Source organism: Grosmannia clavigera (genome assembly GCF_000143105.1).
Source record: "Grosmannia clavigera kw1407 unplaced genomic scaffold GCSC_97, whole genome shotgun sequence".
NCBI classification, from domain to species: domain Eukaryota; kingdom Fungi; phylum Ascomycota; class Sordariomycetes; order Ophiostomatales; family Ophiostomataceae; genus Leptographium; species Leptographium clavigerum.
This window is the reverse complement of record NW_014040560.1, coordinates 766441-785578: the sequence shown is the minus strand read 5'-3', so window position 1 is coordinate 785578 and position 19138 is coordinate 766441. Positions and strand designations below refer to the sequence as shown.

The following is a 19138-nucleotide window of genomic DNA, read 5'->3' as shown; positions in this document are numbered from 1 at the left end:
GGGTGCTAACGAGTGTATTGGAATAAAAAATGACAGTTATTTATCGGGACGTTTTATCCAGCTGCCCCTAAAACCATCGACATACTTGAACTTTTCAACCAAATGAGTCACGAGTACAGCTGTACAGAATACAACTATTGATCCTGTTAGAGAGCAAAGCGTCCTTGAATAGGATTCCAAACCCCTATTGTCCCATTCAGACGACGCCGCGTAGGGCAAATGACATAGTGCTCTATCCTCAACTCACACCATCTCCTGCAATACCATCCCGTCTATACTCACATGCAACACGCAAACACAACCCTGAGAAAGACAACAGATCCAACTTCAGGTTCAAATATAGTAAGATAAAAAGAAAGGGCACAAAAATGAGTCTATAAGGCGATCCGCACAGCGCACATGCTGCGTCCAGCTGCCGCTCATTCTTCTCGCTGCCCAAGTGGCGCGTACTTGCCGGTTTCTCTCTCCAAAGAGCTTCCCCGCGAGCCACCAAAGCGAGGAATCCAGCGGGAGATGCCTCTATTATGAGCACCGTTATCCTGCCCCCCCGTGCTAGATGACTCTCCGCGCACAATGGATGGCGGGTCAATGTTCAGGCCTGGTATTGCGCTCGAAGGCCCAAACTGACTGTGGCCACGGATGTCGAGTCCAGGCACGGGCGAGCCGGGGGCCAAAAAGGGGCATTAGCCTCAGCGCCACCAACACGGGGTGTCCCAAACGCTTGGGGAGTTCCGATGGCCGTGCTGGCGTCACCAAAGAGAGAGCCCATCTCCTCCAGCCGGACGCCACAGGTTTCGGGGTACAAGAAGTACACTAGAGGGGGCATTGTCAGAAAACGCTCTCGTCTGAAGAGGAGAGAAATGACACTTACCGACGACAAAGCTCGTGACACAGAAGAAGGCGTGGACAAGATACAGGCGCCACTTGATCCACTCCTGCAGAATGGGCGTCATTTCACCGACAAGCCAGTTGAAGGCCCAGTTGGTGGCCGTGGACAAGCTGGCGCCCTTGGAGCGGATGCTCAGCGGAAGGATCTCCGGGGGGTACAGCCAGGGAATGGGACCCCAGGAGTAGCCAAAGGCGGCATTGTAGATCATGACGGAGATGACGACAAGTGTAGGCGTGGCGCTGATGTCGAGGAAGATGAAGTACGAGATGGCCGAGAGCGAGATGGCCATGGCGACGGCGCCGCTGAGGAGAATGAAACGGCGGCCCCAGAGGTCAACAATGTACCAGGGCGGGATGGTGGAGAGGAAGTAGGTGATGCCGTTGATGCCGGTCATCAGGATGGCCTGGTGGCCGTGCCAGCCGGCTGACTCAAAGACGTAGGGGGCGTAGTACGAGATGACGTTGATGCCGTTGAGCTGAGCCAAGGCCTGGGCCGACATGGCGATCAGAACGCGCTTCTTGTAGCGGCGGAACATGTCGCTGTAGGTCCGCTCGCCCTCTTGGCGCTGCAACAGCACGTCCATCTTGATCTCGCGGAACTCCTCGCGCGCCTTGGCGTTGTGGATGTCGCCGCCGCCGTACAGGTTGGCGATCACGACGATGCCTTCCTCGTCGTGGTCGTTGTCGAGCAGCCACCGGGGCGACTCGACGATGATCAGGCTGCCCAGCCCGAGGAGCAAGCCCATGACGCACTGCATGAACAGTGGCGCGCGCCACGACATGTCGCTGTTGATGTAACCGCAGAAGTAGTCCACCCACACGGAGCTGGTGTAGCCAATGATGTTGCCCGAGAACTCGATGCACGCCAGCTTGCCACGGTTGTGCGGCGGCGAGATCTCCGACTGGTACACGGGCACGATGGTCGACAGCATCCCCACGCCCAAGCCGGCAATGATGCGCCCGAGCAGCATCATGGGCATGCCCGTGGCAAACGTCTGAAGCCCACCGCCCGTGAAGAAAATCGCCGAGCCGTACATGATCGTCTTCCGCCGGCCGATGATATCGCCGACACGGCCGACGACGAGGGACGAGATGAAGGCGCCCACCTCGAGGATGGCAACCATGGTGCCCACCTGGGCCTTGGAGGGGTGACCAAAATAATCGATAAAGTATGGGCCACTGTCCCGTCAGTACAAACTCTTCTTGTGATGGATGGGCCTGAGGGATAGTAGGTTCATACGTGATGATGCCCGACATGACACCCTGGTCATATCCGAACAAGAAGACGCCCAAGGAGACGAATATGCTGGTGAAATAGCTGGGCACAAGGTGGGTTGGATTAGCAGACCGTCCTGGCTGGCCAAGGATAGCAGACGTTCTCACATCAAGGGCTTGCCGGTGAGGCCATGGATGGATGAGGAGCCGCCCGTCATGATGGAGGCAAGCAGGCGTTCCGCCGCAGAGACGTGCCGGAAGGCCGAGTCGGGGATCTGGATGGCCTCTTTATCAACGTCTTCAGCGTGATGGTGGCCGGAGCGGTGATGCAGATGACGGTGCGGGGAGCCTTCTCGAGACGAGCTCTCGTCGTAGTGAACCTGCCTCGGCTTTTTCTTGCGACTAGAGGGGGCGGCTGTGGCCGTGGAGGTATGTCGACGGTCGTGGATGTCTGGAGGGTTGTCGGCGTCGTCAGCCAGCTGCTCGGCAAGGTCGCCCGTGTCGAGCCAGGATTCGGAATCGGAATCGGAATCGGATCGGGAACCCAACGAGGATAAGGAGTCGGCTCGGCGGCGGCGCTGATGGCGGCCGGGCGGTGCGGCGAGAAGAAACGGTTTGTCCTGACGGTCGGCAGAGCTCGACGCCTGTGCAGAAGACGACGGGAGGTCACGAAGTGGGATATTGGACGGGAGACGACCCGGGTTGGTAAAGGAGGAAATCTTGACGAGATGGGGGCTGTAAGGCGGCAGCACCCGTCCGCGACTGGGGAAGAGAGAAGGAGAAGGGGGAAGGGGGAAGAAAGGGCGGGGAGAACGAAGAAGAGGAAGATGGCTTCAAGATAAGAAAAGGGCGGGATGAGCCGGTCGCTGACTCGAAATGTGTTGGCCTCGTCCTCTGGTTCGGCTGTCTTTTTGGGTGGGGAATAGTGCCGGCAGTCGGAGCTGTTGTCTCTGCAGTGTGTCAATTGACAAATAAATAATTATACAAAAATAATACAATATAAAGGGAGGCACGCGCTATTCCGGTCGATGTGCCCGATGCAATGGTGATGGCGATCAGATATGCAGAGGTAGGTCGGCTGACGATGGCAGGAGGCCGAGGAAGCTCGGCAGAGACAAGTCGGGACAGTCGGGAGGGTGAAGAAAGGCCAAAGAAAAGTTGGGATCGAAAACAAGGTACGGCGTAATGGAGGAGAGGGAAGGAGAAAGAGACAAACAATTGGCGGGAGACAGCTGCTACAGTACGCTGTACACGGTGCACAGGCATGCAGCTGGCCATCGCAGCGACAAACGCGTATACAGTGCCGACAGCCGACGGATACGGCACGTGAAAAGGGGCAGCGCACTGTGTCCCTGGCTCCGCGTTATCTGCTTCCGAGCTGACAGCATCCCTTTACCTGTTTCCCCCCCTGTTGGCTGCTCGTCTCGGCATGGCTTCCCGCCAGCTGACCAGGGCTCGCATATGGCGGATTGGGCCTACAAGCAAGCTGTCCGGAGTATGCCCGCATAAGCAGCAGCCCGAGAGCTTATTTCGTGTCGGAAGGCCGATTGTGTACCGCCGTGCTGCTGGCCTTGCGATGACGTAGTCTCAGGTTTAGCCTTTTTGGGGGTGGGGTGGGTTGCACCTGCAGCAAAGCGTGCGTGGCTCACGAGACCTCTTCGTACATAGTAGGATTATGGAGCATGCAGAATGGGGTGGGTTGCTGCGGAGAAATCCCATGGCACATTCTGCTTGCTCGGCACGGCTGAGCACGCCTGTGATGGGACATACGGAAATTCTGACAGGCGCCGCTCCCGGCGCCGCATCTGACGTGAAATACGAGCGTGCCTACTCCGTGATAGTATCTGCAGCTTTGTGGGCTTGGCTGCCAACTTTTTCGGTGCTGGAGAGCCGGTCATATAAGGCAATATCAACGCCAAGCACACGTCAGATATTCTACCGAGTTAGGTACATGAGAAACCACCGAATTGGATCACCTTTGATGACAGCTGGTTGAGCCTGATGTTCTGTGTGGCTCTAGCAAATGGACAGCAAAATCTATAAAAAGCCACCCTTCTCGTCGTACGCGTCACACGGCCTACCTTGCACAGCCACGGTTGGGCCTTCACGCTATGGATGGAGGACGACGATAGGAGGCGCAGGCGATGAGCATGCAAACGGTGCCGCTTTGGGGTCAAACGCGATTGTTATTGAGCAGATACGAGCATGTTGCGATACCTTTCCTTATGTGGCCCAGGATCCCACGCGAGGAGGCGGAATTGTCTTACTCGAATGTCGCTTGCCAATGCACCATAACTTCCGAATAATTACGGAGTAGATAAGATACATCCCTCGCTGCACGGTAGTCTTGTTTTGGGCTTTCATTTCCAATGTCCTCTGTTCTGGCTTCGCACCAACCAAAGGGCCATGCAGAAGACTTGCCTACATGTGCAATCTCTCGTTGCCCAATCACGGCGCCCGATGTCGAGGAAGTGATACACTCTAATTTTGGGATGTGCTGTAAAAGCGGTTGCGCCTTCAGGCCGCTATAGCAACCAAAGTCATTGTCCGGACTAATGTCAGGCACTTCCAACAAGGACAAGAAAGAGTCCCGTCATATGCTTAATCGCACACAAAGGCAATCCGTAAATTGCAGCGGCGCCTGCGATATACGAATATGGCTCTGTGCTCGTATGTTTCTTGGCGGCCGATTGGCGCCTTTATGGGTCCAGCCGTCTGAAGGCCTATTGTGAGCTGCGGTATCCATCCAAATATGGAGCAGCCACAGGTCGGCTACATGAGTGATCGTATTTCCGTACGTCGTATCTTACTATGTATCTTAGTAAGATACAAGCTCAGATACGAATTCGTTTCTGCCAGCAAGCATTGCTGATATACTTTCACTCCGTACCAATCGCGATCGTGGCGGCACCGCAAAGCAGTCGCCGTCGGTCGTGAGGGAGCACAGAGGGATCGATACATAGTACTATGTAGGAAATTGGGCGAGGGAGAGAGTGATTCATGTTTCGAATGCAGGTCGGCCCATGTGTGAGGGATTGGCGGCCAGGGTGGAAAGGCAGGTCGCCCGACACGATAACGGAAGGTGGAAAAAAGGGCAGTCGCAGCGATAAAAAACGGCAATGGCAGCTGCCAATCCAGGACATGTCCCAGGGCCAGTGCCAGTTCCAGCACGTCGTAGGCTCTGCAGGATACCGAGGCCGCTTACGGCTGGCGCGCATGAAGCGATAAAGTGGCTGGCACGACGGACGAGTGGCCCTAAACCACGCGACCAGCTCATCATGCATGAAATCAAAGCAGCCCAACCTCATGTCTTTCAGGCCTTTGTTCTTCCTAAGATACCACCCGCCTTCGAGTTGATGGTTTGCAGCCAACGCAGCCGGGCCCAGCCTAAGGATGTCGGCGGCCGTTGATCGCCAGATCATCTTCATCTGGATCTGGCCCAGCGCCTGTCTGTCTGCTTCCGCGCTCATTCCAGCCACAGCACTTTCGTATCCTCCCCCATACTGTCATGCAGCGGCCCATATCTCCGTTTCGAGCCACTGGTTGCTATGAGCGCTAGTGTCTCGAAGACGGAGCTCTTCCCCTGGCCGGTAGCCAATCTCAGGTTCTGCACCTTGCTTCCAGGGGCAGGTTGTGCTTCTTGCGCCAATGAGACGTCCCCGTTTCGCTGGGGCCGAAAACTAGTGGGCCTGATGGAGGTGTGGAGAGCAGACCTTGGATATTGCTGCGACTTTGAAGAACGCTATTGCTACGCTGCTGTCGTGGTCTTGGATGGCTGGTTGAGCTGGAGATGGCCGGTCGCTGCCTCCGTTTCGCGCATTTTTCCTTCTTTTCCCTCGCCTTCTGCATGGGTCGGCCGACATCTTGCAGGCTCTTTCCCTCTGTTTCCTCTTTCGCTCTCACGTTCTGCTTCCTGACTAGCTGATCCTCCCGCCCCTCCCAAGCATTGACTCTTAAATTAGGTTTCCCCACTGCCTTCCCTACCTTTTCATCAGGCTGCTGCAAACTTTCCCTCTCTCCCCCGGTTCGGTCTCTTCTTTCATATCCCCCTTCGTCACCTTCAATCTCCAGGTGCTAGTCGAAAACAAGTCCGAAAAGGACGTTTCGCATTCATTCAAACGCGAATAATCGTGTTGTTTCAAGCCGCATCGACGACGGCGACCAGAGCGGTTCGCTCCGACAAGGCGATACAAAAATTGACGGGTTGGGAAAAGAGTGGACAATCATCTGTCACAGCAGAAATTATTACAGGCTCCGTTACTCAGGACGAAAACGCGAACCCACATCATCGCTTTCGGTCGACGAGCAAGCTCTTTTGCTGTTGCTCCTCGACTCCTCGCTACGCCCCAAAGCTCAGCTTTAACTGCGTCCTGGAGAACGCGTCAAACAAGGAAATACTGCCAGCTCATCACCGCGCCACTCGATTGCGTCCGTCCTGCAGAATCTCGTCTCTCCACCCGTAGTTTTGCACTTCGGCAGCCACAAAAAGAAAGGCTCGGACGCTTACCGTTCCACCATCCCCACCGACTTTTTTCAGGCGCCCACCTCGATCGTTGGGTATCGCATCGGCGATTAATATCCATCGTGATAACGCCTTGCAGAGGGGTGAGGAATCGAACTAAGGCTTCTGACGAAGGGAATCTGAGCCGTCCTCGCGCCGGCATATTTCATAGAGATGGGGTCAACGCAGTTCGGGAACTTCGACGTGAGCTCCACCGTGTGCCCACAATTGAGAAGTGCTGGCAGCTGACACGTTGGTTTGCAGAAATTCTGTCGCGATGCCACATTACCAGTTTGCAATGTAAGTACTTTTTGCCCAGTCCATTTCAGTGTTGGCTATGTTTTGCAGTCCCCGACAGTGGTCCTGTCGGAGAACTGCCTCGCCGGCACCACACAGGTGGACAAGCAGACTGACAGGTTGTGCCAGTTGTTGTCGCCACACAGAAACCAGACGGGCCCTTGGGGAGGCTGTGAGCTCAAGGGGATTCCATTGAGTGGCCACCGGATACTAGGGAACCTGGGTAGGCTTCCCTCCTGTCCTCGCTTTCACAGCGTCGCATCGGCCATAGTACTGACCTGAGACACCGCAGGCTCTGTCATTCTATGCGGTTTCGCCATCTTTGTGTCAGCATTTTTGATATACCGATCAGATCGCAAAAAGGCCGCGGTTGGACGGAGGTAGGTGACTCCGGGTGTTTCTGTCTCACAGAGTCAAGATGACGCGTGGCTAACATTGTGGAACAGGGAAATGCAGTTATTCCTCTTGGGCTATATGTTGGTCGAGTTGTGTGAAATCTTCAGCGTTGGCGAGTTTCCTCTGAACTCCAAAGTTCGCCTTGTAAGCAAGCACGCTCCACCAAGCCGAACAGCGCCCTGGCAGCACTGACATGGCGGCACCAGGCATTTTCGGGCATGCACCTTGGCTTCATCGTGGCGACAATGTGGATATTGATGATAAACGCGCTGGTTGGGTTCCAAATTCTCGATGACGGAACGCCCCTGTCTCTGGGGCTGATCATTGCATCGGCAGCGATCCTGTTCATTGGGACTGGCTACATTGCGCTCGACACAGGGTTCAGCTGGACGGGGCACTTCGATTCCTCGCTATCTGGGCACAACCGCAATATCGCGCTCTATGTTCTATACCAACTGGCGCCGTTGGTTTTTCTCGTTGCATACTACGTGCTGGAGGCATATCTGGTGCTAGCTGTGCTCGGCGAGGCACGACCGCTGATCTATCTGACGGCGGCGGCGGTCCTGTTTGCTCTCGGTCAGATATTCAACTACACGATCAGCTCACACATCTGCAACGGCACGTCGGGAAAGATCGACGGCGCGCTGTTTGAGACGCTGTTCACGTTCCTTGCCGTCGTGGTGTTATGGATATTCTGGTCCAGCATTACAGAGGATGACTGGCCAATTACTGCCTCCTATACCTAGGAGCAGTACGATGCGTGCAGGAGGTAGATGTGGTCTTTTTGGTTCAGCGTTTACGATTTTCCATTTTGTTTGGCTATATCTTTGGCTTTCGGATTTTTTTGATTTTTTTTTGGTAATGGGTTCCGATTTTTCTGCTTATCTTCTTACACTCACTCGGCATTCCGGAGCAATACCATGAACGGCGAAACAGGACGACGCGCCGAGGCGCAACAACAGGATCTGAATGAGGAGGATTGGAGGTGCGCACAGAGGACGCAACCTTATATGTCTAATATATACTTCGCGGACAGGCAGTAGTGTATCGACGAACGAGCAGAACACAGGGAGGAGATGAATGGGGCCACGGTTCGCCCATATGGTTCTTCAGCCATGTTGAGGAAGCATGGGTGCTGTTGATGGCGATTTCAGATTTACGATGACGCATTTGTGTTTTGTATGTCATGTTGGTACATGATTGTTAGCTATACCCCCTTTGGACGACTGTTCCCAACAAGTCGATCCGTACAGATAGAAATCAGACAGCTTTTCAGCACATTGAGCAGGTAGACAAAGAGTGGGACAGGATTGGCTGAGAGAGCGCGGGCGGCCAGCGAGGCTGCACTACCGCTTACTTAGTACAAGTACAGCGTATAGTGGGCTTTTATTGCGACCAGGCTATTCCCAATGGTGAGCTAACAGCAACAAAAAAAAGAGGACGAGTTTACGATTGCTCAGCACGACCAAGCTCGAGCGCATCCACGCTGTCGCGACACAGCGATTGTCCAGGTCGCCAAGCGAAGGAGGTATAGGGCAGCAGCGTCAGTTTGCGGGAGCGTCTACTCCGAATGAGCACAGGACGATTGCATCGAGCGCGTCCTTCCTCCCTTCAACAGCTCTAGGCAGCGGCAGCTGGAGGAGGGGCGACCATTGTAGTAGACTGTAGCGATGGCGGACTCAGACGGCGAGTACGTGGATAACGCGTCCGACGACGACTTTGCGGACCACCAGGTGACGCGGGAGCGAGGGGAAGATCGCCAGGGGCCGAATCACGGGCCAGGACAGAACCATGGGCAAGGACCGAGCCAACACCACGGACGACAGAGCAGCAGGAAGGGCGGGATGGGAGGAGGAGGGGGAGACGACAGGCGACAGAAGAGGCGGGAGCGGCGGGAGGGACAGCAGGCTGCATGGGAGACGGTGAAGCGATCGTGGGACACAGTAGGCGAGGCAGAAGACGGACAAGTGTTGGGGGTAGAGTTTCTGGCAGCAGCAGAGAAGCGGCGACGGGTGCTGCGGGACACGACGCCGCTGCAGCGGGGGATCATCCGACACGTGGTGCTAGTACTGGACATGAGCGCGGCGATGAGCTCGCGCGACTACCTGCCGTCATGCCAGCGGGTGGCGCTGGACTGTGCGGCCGACTTTGTCCGGGCCTTTTTCGAGCAGAACCCGATCTCGCAGCTGGCGGTGGTGGCGATGCGCGACGGCGTGGCGCTGCGGGTGAGCGACATGGGTGGCAGTCCGGCGGAGCACCTGGACCGGCTGGCCGACTGGGACGGTGTCGAGCCGCAGGGCCAGCCGAGCCTGCAGAACGCGCTCGAGATGTGTCGGGGGGCGCTCTTCCACACGCCGGCCCACGGCACGCGTGAGGTGCTGGTCGTCTTTGGCGCCTTGCTGTCGTCGGATCCGGCCGACATCCACGACACCATCGCCGCTCTGGTGGCCGATCGCATCCGCGTGTCCATCGTCGGTCTGGCTGCCAAGGTGGCCGTCTGTGCCGAGATCTGTGCCCGCACCAATCCGGGCGACGAGGCCGCCTATGCCGTGGCCCGTCACGACGTCCACTTCCACGAGCTCGTCCTGGCTGCCACCACGCCGCCGGCCACGCGGCCTGACGACGGTGATGCGGCTTCGACCGGCCCTGCCTCTCTTCTCATGATGGGCTTCCCCAGTCGCGCCATCGCCGACACCGTCGCCGGCGGCGGCGGCCTCAGCGTCTGCGCCTGCCACAGCCGCCCCGTCCGCGAGGGCTACGGCTGCACGCGCTGCGGCGCCAAGGTCTGCCGCCTGCCTGCCGAGTGTCCCGCCTGCGGCCTCACCCTGATCCTGTCCACCCATCTGGCTCGCTCTTACCACCACCTCTTCCCGCTGCGCAGCTGGGTCGAGGTCTCGTGGACTGCTGCCGCCGACGCCGTCCGCCGTCGCCGCGCCGTCGCCTGTCACGCATGCCTCACCCCCTTTCCCGCCGTCGACACTGCTGCTGCTGCTGCTGCTGCTGTTACTGCTGCTGCTGCTGCTACCCAGACGACTGGCTCCGGCGTCAGCGAGAGCGGCCGCTACGCCTGCGAGGTCTGCGGCCACCATTTCTGCATCGATTGCGACGTCTTTGCCCATGAGGTTATCCACAACTGCCCCGGCTGCCAGAGCGACACGCGTCCCAAGGCAGCTGCACCACCGCCCGCCAGGATCAAGCTCGTCCGCAAGCTGACCGCCTCCCACGGCGACATGGTCATCGACTGATGTGTGCTGGCTAGTCGCAGAGGCGCTCCTACACGCATATCACGCAGAGGCACGAAATGGTGGAATTGGCTCGGAATATTGTCTTTGTCTGTTCTGCTTCATCTATCACATCACAGTATCACGCTCCTGCTCTCTCACCATTGCATCCCAACATGTCCTTCCTGCCCCTTCCGACTTGTCTGTTTCGGAACAAAGAGGGAAGGCACGCCTGTGGCCTCGGACGCCGTACGACGTACTCTTCTGACCCCCACTCACCCACCCCCGTTTTTATTTTCGTCACCGGAACTATCTTCGGTCGTACGGCCGCATCTCATCACATCCTACAAGAACTTCCCGCTCAGATCGCTTTCCGCGCTACAGAAGACTGCTTCTGAGATAAGCCAGAATTCCAAATTCCCATCTCTGCTGCAATCCCGTTCTTAGCTCCCTCCATTATTACCACTCTCACATTGTTCGCCTCTTTGGCCGCACCGATTGCGCATATGGAGGCCTTTGTGTCATGCCCTTTCGGCTTCGGCGTCCTTTGGCAGCCATTCGGGTACGCTATGGTGGCGGTACATACGACGTATACGCGCACGGCGTAGGCGGAGTAGAGGACGTCTCGCTGCCGCTGCCGCCGCCACCGCCAACGGCCACACTCAGCTCTGTCAAAGCACCCCCTTTTTCGTTTCGGCGTGAGACAATAGGACAGGCACGTCAGAACAAGGCAGCCAGAAGCATCCTGACGCAAAAAAGTACCATGCGCACTACGGCGCCTTACGTAAGGCATGCTAGGAGCCCAGGAGCCGCCAATGTCCGTCAGCAGCGAAATAAAAATTCTGCTCGTCTTCCCAGGAGCCAGTGCTGCGGGAAGGTGATTGAACGCGTCTGGGTTTGATTTCACCACCCGGTCTCCCAGAGAGGCGGGTAGCCGCCTCGCTTAGGCCGTAATATGTAATATGACGTTGGAAAATAGGCTTCCGACAATGCTAAGGTCCCTCTGTCCGACTGTCGACATCAGCCGGGAATGAATTGAGAACCCTTTTGCCTAGTGGAGATGGTCATCCTTGCCAAACGTGAGATCAGACACCTGGATTGGTCAGGCCTTACGGCTCTTCCTTTTCGTCACACTTCCCTAATCACTGCCCTGCCCTTCTTCTGCCGACCGACAGGCCGGCCATTGGCTGCTCGACGGAATCCTTCTAATTATGCCCAATCCGTCCATCCTCTGGGCGACTGCTGGTTCCAACAACCCTTCTAGCTGCATATTTAGAGAGTCGGCCTGTCACAATCACAATCACACACCCCCGGCCTAGGCCAGTGCAGGCGCCAACTGCTTATTGGCCCAGCCGGAGCCTCTTGATGAAATATTGTTTTTGATGTCCATGCCACATCGAGCATGGCCATGTACAGCTAGGCGGATCTGCGCAGTACCAGCTCGAGCTACGAAAGGGGACGCGGAAGCTGCAGCGCGCTGCCTCAACAATAATTATAACAACAGAATGACAAAGGCGTGGGGGAGAAGAAGAAGGCGAGCGTCGAGTGGCAAAATGGGTCGAAACATGTTGGTTGGAAGCAATGACTCGACTCTTCTTGATGGCCTCACTGTGAGACTGACGTGGCTTGGTTTTCCACTTATCCTTCCCCTTCAACCGCTGATTTCCGCCTTGACCTTCTTTTCATCTTTCTCGCTGGTCCGTCGTTTGCCGAAAGATCGCCGACACACAGGAATGAGCGATAACGTGCCCGAGAGAGGGGGGGGGAGGACGCCCGAGAGGGTCCTCGCCTTCTCCGGCCGCGCTCTAGGGAAACCACGAGAACGCCATGTCTCAAGGTGGCCAGTTTTGCAGACAACCACGCGGGAAATACGAATTGTTTACGTTCCCTAGTGCCCTCCTTTGGGCAGCGTGTCAGGCAGTCGTCCAATTCTCTTCTTCGCACGCCCCCTTTCCCAACAAAACAAGTTGACGGCCCAATGCAACTTTCTGGTTGGCAGGTTCTAGACAAAAAAATAGAAAATTGGACGGCGCAACTGGGAAGGGAAAAGTCTTCATAGTGGCATTGTCCGAGTGAGAGCTGAAAAGAGGAGAGGGTGTGTAGATGTTAAGCGGAGCAATGAACATGTTTTTCGTCTTATTCCTTTTTCTCTAAAAAGAAAGATGGGTTCCTTTGGTGCGGGGAGCATCCCAAAATATCAAGACGAAATACGACGTCAGATGCAAGGTAGCTGAACAAAACTGCAGGCAAATGCCGACTGCTCCAGGAGAATAATATTAATATTTTATTGAATTGGATTGAGTAGAATTGGGAGCCTGCAAAAAGAAATAAAAACGATAAAAAGAAAGTGTATGCACCCCTGGTGGATTGGTGGATGTCTTAAATCCTACATCGTATTAGGCTTCAGGCCGGTCGGTGGGCTGCCGGGTTGGCCACCTGCCTCTGCGGCTGGCGGAGTATTCCGCAGGCTGGACGGCCGGCCTGTGAACGTATGTACTCAGACAGGAGGGCAAAGAGAGACATGGTCTCCTAGGTCGGCGACCTCATCTAATGCTACATGCCAGAAAGGCTGTAGATAGCAGGTGCAGACGGGCAAAAGGAAGCGTGACAAAAAAATCATAGTAAGGGGGAGTACCGCTCTGTCAGTGTGGACCTGTTGGTCGGTACGAGCTCTTATCTCACTTCGTATACAGCTCTCGGCCCCGGCTCACGCTCACATGCAAAGCAGAACGAGGCCGAGATGCAGGTTTGATCTGCCGCAGCAAGCTCCGGTTTCAGCCCGTTCCTCCCGCCCTCTGCTGCTTCTCGTATTGTCCAATCCGATCCGTCTGTCTGGCGCGGGCGGCCTGGAACAGGTGATGATGGCCTGTCCGGCGCGCGAACGAGTACCCGTGCTTGTCGTGGGCGCAGTATAAGACTCGCTGTACTCGTACAACTCCGTACATGCTATCTCTCTGACCACTTTGGCCCGAACCAACTCTTCTTGGCAAGCCGTCTGCCGTCCCGTCCGTCCCTAGCTCCTGCCGAAACTGTTTACGGAGCGTCTACAGGGAGGATCTCCCTAGCCTCACAACAACAACTAGAAGTAGAACAATGTGGCAAGACCGTGCGTCCTGTCCCTACATAGTACATAATATACATAATACTCTGTATACATAGCAGTATCGACCGCGCGGCTGTCTTGGCGTCGCCGTCCAGCCTGGGATCACCCCCGTCGGCTCGGAAAAAAAAAACTGTCTGCAACAGGCCTGTCTCATGTCTGGACACGCCCAGCACACATGCCATTTGCGACTTTACGCCGTAGAACAAAAAACACAACCCATGGATGGGCTCAACTGCATGAACGTGGCCGGCACGTCTCTCTCTCTCCCCGCCCGTGATTTGTAGAGCACTGCCTTCATTCCTCGAGGGGGCCGGCGCGTAAACCCCCCCTCCCCGTATTTCGCCGCCTTGCCATCGCCGAAAGGCAGATAGAAGAGGGTTCGTGCACGGTGTATCTTACGAGTTGGCCCCAATAATTGCAGGAACAGGATCACCCCTGTGGCAGATCGTGAATGCTGCACAAAATAACAGCAGAGGAGAAGACGCAAGTGGAGACCAGCTCTGGAGAGGGTCCGCGGAAGGGGGTGCTTTTCCCGTATCTCGCTTCCCAATGTATCGTACAGAGTAATTGTTGTCTTCCTCAGCTCTGCTCCGGAGCTCGCGAAGCTGGCTTCGCCAAGACCCAAGACAATTGCATTAATAATGCCGAAAACGATGCCACGCTTCCAACACGTTCCCATGAAAAGGAAAGAAAAAAACCAGAAACCCTCAAGTCTTCAACACTAAAACTAGGGGCAGTGGTAGTGTCCGAAAGGGTTCAGCTTGGTCCTTAGCCTCGGCGTCCGAGCTCACCAGTGCTCGGAACGCGAGACTGTACGACGTACGTCGTAGAGCCAGCTAGTCCAGTTCTTCCCATGTTCCGGCCCCGTCGATCTCGCTTCGTGGTCGCTGTCGAGCATGCTCCGTACGTGTATCTTACGAGATGCAGGCCAGGCTTGGTGGAAAATCAATCTGTACGCGAATTGTCTGGGTCCATGAAACCCGACGGAAACCTCGCGATACAGAGCCGGCGCTATGCGTCTTGTGCGCTCTATCTTTACGGAGTAGGGGCTCCGGCTCTCTCTCAACGCCCGCAGTATCTCCGGCCCCGGGAAGACCTGGGCTTCGCAATGCTGTAGGCGACATGTCCCCTTTTCTCCTTATCGCCTCTGGCCATCCCCAGACGGCCTGGCGCTAAAAAAAAAAAAAAAAAAAAAAACAAGACCATATCGCTTACGGACAGAGATTGGTGTCAATCGAATGTCGCACATAAAAGACGTGTTTCCGGTCGAAACCCGCACACGCAATGCCGACCGGGCTAGGAGAGAAGGCAGGCGGCCTCTCGTCGCAGCTCACAGCAAAAGTACGCCTGCCAGAGCACCTCTCACGGCAGCGAAAGCCTAGTGTAGCCTGTACCCGTATTAGTGCCCGTTCACCGGCCTCGTCGGCCATGCACGGGCCCGGCCTTGCACTACGACGTACATAGTACTATGTGGGTTATAGGGGCTACGACGCCTTACAAGTACTTGCACAGTATTATTGGGGCAGATCAGGCGCTAAGCCATGGATCACCAACAATACGACTGCTCCGTTCGGCAAGCGGCCTGCCAGAGGACGTGCGGCTCGCGACTATTTTCGCTCGCACTCTTATCGACTTCCTGGATCTACAATGTTCCATCTGCTCGTATCATGCCCGTCATTCCACGGATGCACGTCGACACTGCACGAGCTGACATGGCCTGTCTCCGTACGAAGCGCGGTCTCTCGCAGACACACGAGTTCCTTGCTCACGCCTTGCGACGGCGAGCAGCCAAAAGGGAGGAAAGCGAAGTGGAAGAGGCAGCCTTGGCTAGTGTGTGGCAGACGACGATTTGGCGTGGGGGTGGCTGCGCCAGTACGAAGCACTTGTTCATTCTCATTTTTCCCGGTTTCTATCGAATATCTCAACTCGCAGCATTGATTCGCCATGGCTGGAGAGGCTGTATCTTGGTTGCCCGGCACTTGCCTCTATAGCAGGAAGTGCATAATGAAGGGGTAGAGGGGGTCGCCGAGATAGGGTTGTATCGTACGCAAAGATGCGAAATGCAAATTTACAGTCAGCATCAGATCTGCATTTCCGTAAAGTGTCCAATGCGAGGACAGCAGCGACCGGAGCTTGCCGTCGTCTGCGACCGTCGAGGAGGAGCCAGGCTCTCCTCCTCTGAAGCTCCGTGCGTCTCTGACTGCGCCACTGCCTTGCCTCTTACGACGTATGTCCGTTTTTATTAAATTGCTCCGAAAGGAGCCTGTCAGCTTGCCAGCCTACTACGACGTACTCCGTACGGAGCATGTAAGATACCAGTAACTCGCCTTTGCTTCCACTCCCCGATGTGTCCTGGCGCATGCGACACGATGCTGATTGACTTGCCCATTGGCAAGCAGTTCAACACCCTCATTTGTGCCTTGAAATGAATTTCAACATTGGAGCTCCAGCATGGTTGCATCCTGCTAGCCGTTTAATCGAACCTCCTTGCTTTCTTTTTCTTCAAGGCTACTATGTACCGAGTAGAGGGGCCTGTTCTTGTCACTTATCATTTTCCCCTCTTCTGTTCGAATAAGATATGACTGAACCCCCTTCCCATTCTTGCTCTGTCTTATTTTACCGTTTTTTTAACGCATAAGGATATCCTAGCTTCGGACGACCATCCGCTTTCGATACACACGCCGTCCGCTGCATCGTCAAGAACCCGGACCTGTTCAACGGTCATGCCAATCTGTATCACCCCCCTTTATGACGCACACCAGCTGCTTATATATAAGGGTTGACTCGACCGATCTACATGTGCTATCTCGGTTTCAGAACCTGCGGGCATGGATTGTAAGATGTACACCTTTTTCTGCTGACAAGGCTCTGGGGTTGCTCCCTGGTGTGGGTTGTGTCAATCCCACTTAATTCTCTTTTCTTGGTTGTAGATGCTGCAGGTAGTGGAAGGAAAGAACAGATGCAAAATAGACAATAATCGGTAAAATCGATTTGTACCCCCCTCCCCTGTGCGTTTAGTCTTGACAAACGTTGCCCCTCTTTCGATGTAACCCATTACCGGCCATGCCTTTGGCTACGAGCACTCCCCGTTCACTGGCTACGCCTTTTCCTTCTTAGGGGAGAGTAGACTTGTGAGTGCGTAGCGTACCGACTTCCATACCAGCTGGCCGAGCTTTATATAGCACGCGCTTCTATATGTATTAAATGCACACCTTCTTTACTCGCCGATAAGGAAACAACCAAGCCGCGCACCTTCTGAAACAGCAGGATACCCCTAGTGACGAATCGCAGCTGGGGTTGGTCAGCAAGATGGTGTTCGCACGAGGAGCTAAGAACGAGGACAACAATAAAACGAAACAAGGAAAAAGGAAAGAAAGAATGGCCCCATGTAGTGCCCAGATGGCGAACTCGTGGTGCGGAACGCGCAAAATGCCAGGCTATGAGCTTGCCGAAAAAAGTGTCCATGCGTCAATCACGAATAGGAAACACCGCCTAATGGATTTGGGGGCCAAATGTTGCCATCGTCGTCCAACTGACCTGACGAAACAGGCGACAGGACGAACAGGCTGCCTGTCACAGAGAGCTGTGCCCGTTCTCCACAGCCACAATGTCGTCAGCGCCAGATACGCTAACAAGCCAGATAACGTGTGCTCTGTCCTCCTGACCCCCAGGCTGCAATCGGCAGAAGCTGCTGCAAGGTACCGTTCATAGGAGGAGGCCATTGCCTCATACAACTGCCAGAGGAGGGAATGTGATCAGGAAGGATTGCGTCATGATTTGGTCTTTTTCCCTTTCTGGACATATCTTTCCACTCGTATACCCTCTACGGTGATCCTGTCAGGTGAAAAGATTGTCTAGCTCCCAAAGCTAGCTCACGTTAGATTGCGACCCGAGGGTTTTGTGTGTGTGATTGCATATTTTGTATGGCAACAATGGGCTTCTTGGGAGGTCCGTGCTGCCGAATTTTGTCCTTAGCTGGCGAATTTGGCATCAATCAGATGCTATTTCTGCTAAGTAGCGGGAAAGGGGGCAAAAAGAAAAAACCGAGCGTGACTGTAAGAAGTATGGCTATCATGGCTAGACGTCATAAGACAGAATACGCAGTGGCCGGCAGGACGACAGCTAGTGATCTCGGCGCCTCTAGACGATAACGAGAGCAGGGCGTACAATGGCGATTCTTTTCACTATCAGATAGGCAATCGCTGTCAGAGCTTGCCTGCCATTCGTCATTGCGCCGCACAAGAGAAGGGCCTCAAAAGGCATCGTGACACTGTGGATACATACGGCAATGGCTGCATGCAATATCAGTCACCGGAACAATGTGGCACTACGCCAACAACAAGTCCGTGGCAAGGCGCCTCTCTCCTGCGCCAGAGCTGGGAGAGCTCTATAGTATCCCGCACGATATTCTTTTCGCAGCGCTGCCGGCGATGCTCTACAAAGCACTTTGCGGTATGCCCAATTGGGCAACCCTGGTGGCGACTTATTGGTCCAAGTGTACGGACAACCCCTTTTTCACGCCCTTCTCAATATGCGTATTTCACATTGTAGGGAACGTTGTAATATGGAGTGGCATCGGGTAATTTTGCCCAACAGACGTGGCACCATGGAATTGACGTACAAGTACGTTTAAGCCACGAATAACTCCGAAACATTGATATATGGTCGACGTTTGCTTGTGCCGACAAGAGCCGACGGTCGTGGGGTAAAGGTGATAAAGCCTATTTGCGGGAGCAGAGTGAGGCGAAACCGATGAGGTTTTTATTGTGTAAAAGCGTTTAAGGCTTAGGAAGTAACCGAGGGGACTTGGCGGGAGCGGGAGAAGGTTGGGCATGGAGAATGAGCCGAGTCATCATGAGGTTTTGCTCGGCATCGTGCATTATTGAGCTGGGTGGATAATTTTCCGTTTCCGGGAGCTCTTGCTGGTCGTGTCTCCGCGATACATAGTAGTAGTCTTAGGCTACCGAACCCCGTCTTGTCCAGGGGGTGGTGAGAAATATCCCGCTCTTCTGGCCTGTTGTGTCGGAGTTGTGATCACCCTCGGACGATGTCCGTCCTGGTGCGATCGTACTACATTCGATACATTCGATACATAGTAGTACGGAGTTTGTACTCGTACACCACTGCTTCAATTTGCACCCAGTGTGGGCTTGTGCCAGCGGGTGGGGGGCAATCTGCCCTGTTTCCCTTCTGTTTTAATTCATTTATGTTTTTCCGATTTTATTTCTTCGCCCAGCTTTCAGGGGTGGATATTCTGGCGTACGAAGTGTACTTAGCCAGCAGACATCGGGGTTCTGGTTGTTCATCGCGGCCGTCGGATAATACTTCGACGATGGATGCAGAAATGCGTACGATGAACATACGATTTGTGAAATGGGCCCTATTTTCCAGTACACTGCTGCGACGCGGCCTCTGCTTTTTTCTACCGGCAGCTCTCTTCTCGGCTGTGCACGCACATAGTACGACGACCTTTCCCCGATCTCTCTTACTCCATACGATCGATTCCGCACAACCCGC

General features: G+C 55.0%; 4 protein-coding genes across 4 annotated transcripts; 3 read left to right on the top strand and 1 right to left on the bottom strand.

The window, feature by feature from the left end:
• Positions 1-592: 592 nt before the first annotated feature.
• On the bottom strand, positions 593-5573 carry CMQ_4852 (major facilitator superfamily transporter monosaccharide; the record flags this gene model as incomplete). The annotated part of the gene is made up of 5 exons (XM_014313008.1): positions 593-813; positions 872-2067; positions 2129-2206; positions 2272-2838; positions 5443-5573. 5 exons carry the CDS (start codon positions 5571-5573, stop codon positions 593-595), a joined length of 2193 nt encoding a protein of 730 aa, XP_014168483.1.
• A 1308-nt stretch (positions 5574-6881) lies between these two features.
• Positions 6882-8043, top strand: CMQ_4511 (export control protein chs7; the record flags this gene model as incomplete). Its single annotated transcript, XM_014312667.1, has 5 exons — positions 6882-6904; positions 7048-7124; positions 7194-7281; positions 7348-7441; positions 7504-8043. 5 exons carry the CDS (start codon positions 6882-6884, stop codon positions 8041-8043), a joined length of 822 nt encoding a protein of 273 aa, XP_014168142.1.
• A 924-nt stretch (positions 8044-8967) lies between these two features.
• CMQ_4415 (suppressor of stem-loop protein 1) lies at positions 8968-10542 on the top strand (the record flags this gene model as incomplete). The annotated part of the gene is made up of 1 exon (XM_014312571.1): positions 8968-10542. One exon carries the CDS (start codon positions 8968-8970, stop codon positions 10540-10542), a length of 1575 nt encoding a protein of 524 aa, XP_014168046.1.
• A 4363-nt stretch (positions 10543-14905) lies between these two features.
• CMQ_4494 (uncharacterized protein) lies at positions 14906-15085 on the top strand (the record flags this gene model as incomplete). Its single annotated transcript, XM_014312650.1, has 1 exon — positions 14906-15085. One exon carries the CDS (start codon positions 14906-14908, stop codon positions 15083-15085), a length of 180 nt encoding a protein of 59 aa, XP_014168125.1.
• Between the last annotated feature and the right edge of the window lie 4053 nt (positions 15086-19138).